The sequence below is a fragment of the Lactuca serriola genome, chromosome 8 (assembly GCF_051521515.1).
Source record: "Lactuca serriola cultivar US96UC23 chromosome 8, Lser_US96UC23_V15, whole genome shotgun sequence".
Taxonomy (NCBI): domain Eukaryota; kingdom Viridiplantae; phylum Streptophyta; class Magnoliopsida; order Asterales; family Asteraceae; genus Lactuca; species Lactuca serriola.
This window is the reverse complement of record NC_136415.1, coordinates 83,791,198-83,801,654: the sequence shown is the minus strand read 5'-3', so window position 1 is coordinate 83,801,654 and position 10,457 is coordinate 83,791,198. Positions and strand designations below refer to the sequence as shown.

The 10,457-nt window shown below is 36.6% G+C and overlaps 1 protein-coding gene across 1 annotated transcript; it reads right to left on the bottom strand.

The window, feature by feature from the left end:
• Positions 1 to 5,726: 5,726 nt before the first annotated feature.
• LOC145068369 (hevamine-A-like) lies at positions 5,727 to 6,653 on the bottom strand. Its single transcript, XM_079015326.1, has one exon. The coding sequence runs from the start codon at positions 6,606 to 6,608 to the stop codon at positions 5,727 to 5,729; it is 882 nt and encodes a 293-aa protein (XP_078871452.1). The 5' UTR covers positions 6,609 to 6,653.
• Between the last annotated feature and the right edge of the window lie 3,804 nt (positions 6,654 to 10,457).

Here is a 10,457-nt window from a genome sequence, read left to right as displayed (position 1 = left end):
GAATGATGCACAGATTATAAGGATCTTTCCTGGTTTAAATATTTCCTATTCTATTTTAGTTATTTATTTAGATATAATTCTAGAGGATTTATAGGGATATGGTTTTATTCTACTGTAAATAGTTGTCAGTTAGCTTGTAAACTCTATAAATTATGTTGTATTCTCCATGGTTATCAATAACAATAAGAAATAAAATTGTTCTTCAAAATTTATATCGTAGCAGAGCCAATGAGAAAACTAACTCTTCTTCTACCCAAATTTCAACAACCAACTCTTCTTCTACCCAAACCTCAATCTTTTCCAGTTAACCTAAATGCCTCCATCCAAAATTCCAAATCATAATAATCAAACTGAATGGTAGGAATTTTTTGGAATGGGCTCAATCACTGAAACTAGCCATAGATAGGAGAGGGAAACTAGGCTTTCTTACTGGGGAAAAAACAAAACTTAAGGAATCTAATCCTCTTCTTCAAAAGTGGAGATCAGAAAACTCCTTGATCACTTCCAGCTGGTTCCTCAATTTAATGGAGGAATCTATTAGGAAGCCATACATTTTTATGTTTGCAGAAGAAATGTGGGTTGTAGTTCGTGGGACCTATTCGGATTTGGAGAATCATTCAAAACTTACGATCTTAAAACCAAGTTGTGGTACTCAAAGCATGGAGAAACTGATATCACCACATATTACAATAATATATTGGCCATTTCACGAGAAGTTGATCTCTGTTACAATGAAGAATGGCAAAATCCTAAAAATTTAGCACGGTTTAAGAAAAGAGAAGAAACTGATCAACTTTTTATTTTGTTATCCGGTGTGAATGTAGTTTTTGATGAAGTTAAAGGGTGTGTTTCAGGCAGATTCCCTCTCCCTTCTCTCCATAAGGAATTCTCTGAAATAAGACAAGGACGGAAATGAGTCATGACTTCGCAACCTGCACAACTTGAAGTCTCGGCTTTAGCTACCCAAGGTATCGATGTTGCCTCTGACAGGAAGAAAAAAAAACTTGGTGTGATCATTGTAAACAACATTGGTACACTAAGGAAACCTATTGGATACTTCATGAAAAGCCTTCTAATTGGCAGCCAAGCTGGAAGAAAAAGCAACCAAGATGGAAGGCTCTAAACACTGTGTCTGGGACCACTACACAACAATAATTCTACCTCTGTACAATCTAAATCTTCATTTACAAAAAGAACAAATCCAACATCTTTTTGACCTCTTTAAATCTCCACAATTTTCAAATATTTTTGTCACTCCTGCTCCGTATGTTCATCAAGGTAATCAAGCTTTGTTTGCTTTTCTATCCTCCACTATTTCTGATCCATGGGTAATAGATTCGGATGCCACAGATCATATTAAACTTTATTGTGATAATAAGGTTGCTATTAGCATTGCTACTAATCCTGTCCAACATGATCAAATGAAACATGTTGAAATTGATCAACATTTCATCAAAGAAAAGATTGAGTCTCGTGCAGTTTGTATACCGTTTGTGCCAACTTCTCAACATACTACAAATATATTTACAAAAATATATTTACAAAGGGTTTATTAAAACCAAGTTTGGACATGTGTGTTAGCAAGTTGGGTCTGAAGCACATCTTCAATCCAACTTGAGGGGGATTCTTGAATGATGCACATACCACTGTTTTGAAAATCTGACCGACCAGCCAACCGGGAACCGACCAGGTTTTGGTTCGATAGACTTTAAAAACCGTTTGGTAGTCGGGCCGTTAAAAACCACTAGTAACAGGCAATGAAAGCCCCTTTCGCGTACCGGTGCGACGGAGGGATGTAATACTCATACGTGAATATAAACCACCAACTCCGCAACTACCACTAGGCCACATATTTCTTTTTGCTGCAAAACCCTTCCGGGTATCGGCACGACGGGGGAATGAAATATTCATATGTGAATATAAAGGTAAATATATTATCACATATTTCAAATATGCCGCTTAAGCACTCCGGTGTAGTATACATTGGGATGACGGAACAAATAATATTAATATATGAATAAGTATATTCATATATGAATAGTCTGTGTCTATTCACATGTGAGAATACAGTTACATTTATTCCGATTATCAACAGGCAACCCTATCGGGTTTATTCTATAAAATGGCCTTATATTTTGCTTTATTCTGTTTTAGACCTTGTTTTTTTAAAAACAAAAGTAAACCTAATTTTTACTTATTCCTTTTTATTTCATTAATGGAGTCGGTTACCAACATGTAGCCCTATACTCGTGTTGTAACACCCATAATCCAGAAGACCCGGAAAGGAAAGAAAACCCTAAGTCAAAGGGGTCGACTCGTCGAGTCTAAGGAGGAACTCAACGAGTCAGAGTGGGTTCCGTGTCGCGGATTAAGTGACCAACTCGGCGAGTCGGCAAGTGGACTCGGCGAGTCTGGTCTGGGTTTGGTAACCCTAATTCCGGGACTTGGTGCCTGATTTAGGATGCTAGAAGTCTTTGTGATTCTTGCATGTGTAGGTATGGTAGGACCCGGACCGAGGGTTCGAGTTCGGGGTAAGATAATAGTATGCTTCCGGGCCGGGGGTCCGATGTCGGGGTATTCCCGATAAAGATTCTTATGTAGTGCGTTAGATTATACTTGTTGTCTTCGTGATACTTGTATGTGCCTGGTAAGGAGGTGAGTGTGGGCGAGGTCCCGTATCTCATCACTAGCTGAGTATGGATGAGGTTCCATATCTCGATATTAGCAGAGCAGGGGCGAGGCCCGTGATAGGAAGGATGTGAGTGTGGGCGAGGGCCCATATCTCACTACTAGTATGAGTGTGGATGAGGCTCTACTACTTCAGTAGCAGACCAGGGGCGGGGCCCAAGTTAGGCGAGGCCTTAGAGCAGGGTATGGTTAGGAAATGTTTATGTATGTATGTGTATAGCGGGCGAGGCCCGGGGTCAGGCGGGGCCTAAAGGAAATAGATCTGTATACCGGGCGGGGATCGATGCCAGGTGGGATCTGATTCCAGGCAGGGCCTGATGACGGACGAGGTCCGATGGCGGGCGAGGCCCAATGCAGTGGGCGGGGGCCCAATATGTGGTTATGTGCTCATAATTATGTATGGAATGTATGGCTCAGTAGATATGTATGGTATATGGTAGGTTGGGGAACTCATTAAGCTTCGTGCTTACGGTTTTCAATTTTGGTTTCAGGTATTTCCGATAGCGGAATGAAGAGCTCGGGATGATCGCATGGCACACACCAAGAAGTTTAGCCTGGGATGTTTACTCTGATAAAATGAATAAGTGTTTGGAAAAGATACTCTGATTTGTCATATAACCCCTTTTTGTATGTTTGAATGACTTAACGCTATGGATTAGTAATGTTTTTAAAATAATTTTTTGGTCATGATTTTTGGGATGTTACACGTGTAAATCACGTGCGTCCTAAAAGAATTGTCAATTCTAAAACCCTAGGGATAAACAACACTTACATTATCATAATAAATTAGGATAGCCATAGTAATAGGCAATGAAAGCTCAATATGGAGGTTCTGAATGCAACATGTTTTGAAAACCACATTAGCAACACCTTGGTATTCGACATCCGAAGTGTGTCAGGATAGTCAACCTACTTGATGTCAATTTATGCTAAACCACATTAGCAACACCATGGTATTCAACCTCGACGCGTATTGGGACAACGTACCCGGTCACCATTAGTTTATGCTGTAAGACGTGTGGAATGAGTACTATAGAGTATAAGATCATAATTAAGAAGACATTGAACACAATGTAGTAAACACTTTAAAGCTACCATTTGGGATTCAAGAGGTGCATACATGTGGAACGAACTACATATGAGACATCAGATTGGGTGAATGTGAGGTATTGAAGTGCTCCGACAAAGTTGCATATGAAGTGGGTTGGAGTAAGGGTTCTCATTATTGGTATTAATTTTTCCTTTTTATCGATGAGAGTGAGAGTAGGTTTTAAGATGACATTCCAGTACTTCCATAGCATATTTCTTTTAACATAAAACGATCCACTTGTATGACAGAAAAGAGTGACATCAAGAAGATAGCTAAGAGGTCCAAGATCCTTCATGTGCAAGTGTATCCATGATTTTGGTACGAAAGGTGATTCGCCGATGCTTCAGATACACATTCAGTACGGGATATAAGGTTATCGTAACCGACTCCATTAATGAAATAATAATTAATAGGTTTAAAGTAGAGTTTATTTTGAGAAAAAATAGTTCTAAAATGGAAAAATGAAATACATAGAGCATTTTATTGAATAAACCCAATTTACCTGGCTACTGACTCCAATAATGAAATCACAACGAATATGTAAAAGTTAGATTTACTTTGATATCGAAGTTTTAGGTCTAAAATAGAAAAAAATGAAAAAAAAACACATGGTCTTCTATGGAATAAATACTCTTTTACAATTTCAATCTTAGGATTGTTTGATAGTTGTTGATTGATTTTTTTTAAACGACAAACACACACACACACACACACACTATCTACACTACTCCTAAACTACTTATTTCGTCTCCACGAGAGAAAAAGAGACTTGAACCCTCAACATTTGGTTGAGGGACACCTTTCTGCAAACACCTAATACCACTAGGCTACAAATCCTTTGGTAGTTGTTTGATTGATTCAATCTAATTGAGTTATAATGGTTAATTGAGTTAAATCAAACTTCTTACCAAACCTAATAAGAGACATATCAATTTTAATTGTAAGACCATATAAGAGGCTTTTAATTGTGATATCAAACGGTGTTGTCAATTGTGAGACCCAACCTATACCTAATAAGAGACATATCCAAGAGCCCTTGTGGACATCATTTGTAATTTTATGTTTGGGTGCAATCTTGAACGTGGATACAAACCTTGGGGTCTAACTTAAACTTTATGCAATTTATCGTCTTTGTCCTGTGGATAAATACGCGCCTTTCTTTGGTCGTCGTCGAAGAACTCAAGGGGTGTTTGGTTTGGCTTTTCACGGGGCAAAAGTCCTTTTTGGAAAAGTCACAAAAAGTCAGGTTTTCCTGACTTTTCCAAAAAGTTCATTTTTACTTGTATCCAAATCCAAAAGTAAAATGCATTTGCCAAACATCTTTTGCTCTCTATCTTTTCCTAAAAAGACTTTTGACTTCTAAAAAGCTAAGCCAAACACCCTCTCAATGTCCGCAACTGCAGCACACTCGAGTTGAAATTTTGAGGTAATTTTCATGCAATTTAGATGTTATCGGCACTGAATAGTAATACTCGGTTTTTTTTATTAATATTGTTAATACTATATTTGATAATTTAGTGATTTACATGCTTGAACAAAGTGTATTTAAATGGCTTCTTTCATTTGAGAAACTTTTGTTTTAAAGATTGAATTATATGATATGCATTGCTCTTGCTACTGAAACCTAGAGTTTGGATCTGCGACTAGAGATTGTTAGATATATTTCACAAATGTCCAATCCCATCCGCAGACCTGACACATTTATATATGGAGTTGCGGTGCACCTGGGTAGCTCTTTAAATAGTGAAGGGTAATAGCAGGGAAAATACGAGAGCAAGATGAACCAGAAATATATATATATATATATATATATATATATATATATATATATATATATATATATATATATATATATATATATATATATATATATAAAAGCAATATTTTATCCTCACAAGGGGTAATTATACAAGTGTTGAAGTTGTACAACCATGGATTTTACAGAGTACTACACATGGGTTTTGATGGAAGAACTGTATCCGGTTTGATCATCATGGTACTTATCCCACAACATAACTCCTCCATATTTTGCAGATCCTTTGATTGCTGGAAGCACTTTGGAAGTTAGGTCACCAACAGAGATATACCCGCTTCCTGCAGCGGTAGGTGATGCAGGCAGCCCCAAGAAAATCTTGGTTGCTGGGATCTCAGAAGTCCACTGTTTCCAAGAATCTTCAAAACTGGTCATACCTCCCGAGTACTGACAAGGAGGGTTGTTATAGAACTGAACCCAAACATAGTCAAAAAGACCTGTTTTAAGGGCAGTTCCAATATATGCATCTGGGAAAGGACACTGAGGAGCTGCTGTCAAATATACCTTTTTGCCTTGACTGCTGTATCCAGAAAGATACCTGGCAAGGTCATCCCAGTGTTGGGTGGTTCCTCCTTCGATATCAAAGTCGATTCCATCTAAAACAGCTTCACCAAGAGGACGTGTGGATGATTTCCCACCTAAGAAGTTATTCCAGAGGTAAGTGGCGACTTGTTTGGCATCTGCAGCAGAGGTGAGGTAGTAGCTCCCAGCTGCTCCTCCAATAGTCAGCATCACTTTGATTCCTTTCGCTTGACATGATTTGATTTCAGAGCTTAAATTGGTGCAGCCATTGCTGTATGGATCGCAGTGACCTGCAAGATTAATCATGGGGGTTTGACCGTTTCCGAAAGTTGGAAGAAACGCAAGGTTGACGAAATCATAGTTCCCTGTCGAGCACGTCTCAGCCAACGTGCCCTCACCCCCGTTTTGACCCCAGTAGATAGCAATGCCACCAGCATTGATACCCGCTGCTAGTAACAACATCATTGAAGAGAGTAATCCTAACTTGTATGTCATTTTTAGCCTTGGGTATGAATGATTGTAAGTTTAGGTAATTGTAGAAGAAGGTAATTCATGATGTTCTTGAGTGTTTGAGAAGTCTGGTTTATATAGTGAAGGGATTGGCCTATATATTGGCATAATACTAATTTTTAGGAAAGCAAGCACCTTGTAGGGCACTGCGTGGAATCCTCTTTCAGCAGACACTTGATTGGTAGAAATCGGTGGAAAATTTCTGTCTTGTAGTAAGGTTTGTCATGTGTTTTGTCTGTATCTTGTTATCTGCTTCATAAATGTTAGGTCCACAAAAAACACTTTGATGTGGTTTCTTATTCAAGTGTTTCAAACTGATTTATCTCCATGCAATTGTCATTTGCATGTGTTCATACTAAATCATTTTGTTAAATTACTTTGCTCTAGAATGCTATGCTGTCCTATATGACATTCATTGTCTCTCTTTCGTCAAAAGGGGACCTATGTGGCCCTAGGACAAGCCTATAATCTTTCTTTTTGGTACCGTAAGAAAGAAATGTTTATGATAGTGCATAGTCACATGAATCTTCTCAGAAATCATTGAACTTGTTTTTGCTGATAAGATGATCTTATAATCCAATGTTCTATTTGAAGTTTAGTGGCTATATATGTATTTTGAATTTTGATTACTTTTTTGTGATAGTAAAAAATTTCTTAGTATTATGTTGTTTAAAATCCCCAACCAAATGTTATTCTTGGAGTTCAACAATTTCGTAACAAATTCAATCTTTTGAACGAATTATGTTTCTATAAAATGCAGCTTCATTACCTGTAGGTTATGGCCCAAACACATGAATCAGATCAGCTTTGGCTCAAATTAGTTTCGTCACTTCATTATTTAAGTCTATGCGTGTAATTTATGTTTAGAAAGAATGTGAAAACAATGTTTCTCATCTTTATCTTTTGTTTCGTCCTTGACTTGTTATCTTCTACTAACAATTTAGGTTCATCTTACAAAGTACAAACAAATATCTTATTTCTGGGTTCTTATACTAAAATGCTAGACATGTTTGTTTTTATGCTACTGGCTTTATCATATGTTCTTGTGTATTAGTTTGAGAGTATCCTTTTGATGAACACCTCCCCAGAATCCCATCCTTCCCTATTATGACACTCGCACCACTTTCTTCAAAAACCAATGGCTGATTTCTCAATGAAAATTCATGTCCTTTTCCAGCTAAATTCTTTACATGTACACACTTTAGGATGTGTAGAATATTAGTGCTAATGGACAGAAAACAACAAACTTACTCAATGAACTTTCATAAAGTTATCTTCTTAGTTATTTCCATGTACTATACAAACTGGAAAATAGACAGAACATTAGTGTTAGTGGACAGAAAACAATGAAGTCACTGATCCAATATCTTGAACAAAATAACAAGTTAGAAACACAGAACTCAAATCTCATGAGGAAGAAGAATCCACCAAGTATAAAAGGAAAGAAAACACTCCATACTACAGAGATAAAAGATCTCTAAAGGAAGTTGATGAGTTCCTGGAATAAAGAGGCTGCTCTATTAAATTTTATATATCTGTATCTATCTATACTACACTATAAAATAGGCAAAATTCTTGCACCTAATTACTTTGAAACTCGCCTGACTTTTCAAATAAAAAAATCATGACCTTTGAAGTTTTTATAATACATAAATTGGTTAATCAATATGAGATTTATAAAAAAAAAACTTTATGCCTAAAATTTAGCCTTTTATAATTTACAATCACTTAATCATAACAAGAGTTAAAATTAACAATAAATCAAGAATTATATTTAATGTTATTCAGGAATAAGCTGAAAGTAGATGTCATTATGTACTTTGATTTGAACATAATTTTATCATATATATTGTTCAAATTAAATAATTACAATTTGAGTATCAATATAGTGTAAAAATTATTATTTTATAGTTAATATCAATTACAATTCTTGAATGATGCACAGATTATAAGGATCTTTCCTGGTTTAAATATTTCCTATTCTATTTTAGTTATTTATTTAGATATAATTCTAGAGGATTTATAGGGATATGGTTTTATTCTACTGTAAATAGTTGTCAGTTAGCTTGTAAACTCTATAAATTATGTTGTATTCTCCATGGTTATCAATAACAATAAGAAATAAAATTGTTCTTCAAAATTTATATCGTAGCAGAGCCAATGAGAAAACTAACTCTTCTTCTACCCAAATTTCAACAACCAACTCTTCTTCTACCCAAACCTCAATCTTTTCCAGTTAACCTAAATGCCTCCATCCAAAATTCCAAATCATAATAATCAAACTGAATGGTAGGAATTTTTTGGAATGGGCTCAATCACTGAAACTAGCCATAGATAGGAGAGGGAAACTAGGCTTTCTTACTGGGGAAAAAACAAAACTTAAGGAATCTAATCCTCTTCTTCAAAAGTGGAGATCAGAAAACTCCTTGATCACTTCCAGCTGGTTCCTCAATTTAATGGAGGAATCTATTAGGAAGCCATACATTTTTATGTTTGCAGAAGAAATGTGGGTTGTAGTTCGTGGGACCTATTCGGATTTGGAGAATCATTCAAAACTTACGATCTTAAAACCAAGTTGTGGTACTCAAAGCATGGAGAAACTGATATCACCACATATTACAATAATATATTGGCCATTTCACGAGAAGTTGATCTCTGTTACAATGAAGAATGGCAAAATCCTAAAAATTTAGCACGGTTTAAGAAAAGAGAAGAAACTGATCAACTTTTTATTTTGTTATCCGGTGTGAATGTAGTTTTTGATGAAGTTAAAGGGTGTGTTTCAGGCAGATTCCCTCTCCCTTCTCTCCATAAGGAATTCTCTGAAATAAGACAAGGACGGAAATGAGTCATGACTTCGCAACCTGCACAACTTGAAGTCTCGGCTTTAGCTACCCAAGGTATCGATGTTGCCTCTGACAGGAAGAAAAAAAAACTTGGTGTGATCATTGTAAACAACATTGGTACACTAAGGAAACCTATTGGATACTTCATGAAAAGCCTTCTAATTGGCAGCCAAGCTGGAAGAAAAAGCAACCAAGATGGAAGGCTCTAAACACTGTGTCTGGGACCACTACACAACAATAATTCTACCTCTGTACAATCTAAATCTTCATTTACAAAAAGAACAAATCCAACATCTTTTTGACCTCTTTAAATCTCCACAATTTTCAAATATTTTTGTCACTCCTGCTCCGTATGTTCATCAAGGTAATCAAGCTTTGTTTGCTTTTCTATCCTCCACTATTTCTGATCCATGGGTAATAGATTCGGATGCCACAGATCATATTAAACTTTATTGTGATAATAAGGTTGCTATTAGCATTGCTACTAATCCTGTCCAACATGATCAAATGAAACATGTTGAAATTGATCAACATTTCATCAAAGAAAAGATTGAGTCTCGTGCAGTTTGTATACCGTTTGTGCCAACTTCTCAACATACTACAAATATATTTACAAAAATATATTTACAAAGGGTTTATTAAAACCAAGTTTGGACATGTGTGTTAGCAAGTTGGGTCTGAAGCACATCTTCAATCCAACTTGAGGGGGATTCTTGAATGATGCACATACCACTGTTTTGAAAATCTGACCGACCAGCCAACCGGGAACCGACCAGGTTTTGGTTCGATAGACTTTAAAAACCGTTTGGTAGTCGGGCCGTTAAAAACCACTAGTTTTTTGTGAACCGTGGTTGAACCGCACTAGTTGAACCAGCTAAAACCGGTTAGATAACCCCCCCCCCCCCCCCCCCCCCAAAAAAAAAAAAAAAAAAAGAGGTAAATGAACTTTCTGCTTTGCTAGAATCTTGACTTTCTGACCAACTACAAC

Excerpts from the sequence above, each read along its gene's own strand:
- LOC145068369 (XM_079015326.1), bottom strand. The coding sequence starts at position 6,608 with ATGACATACAAGTTAGGATTACTCTCTTCAATGATGTTGTTACTAGCA.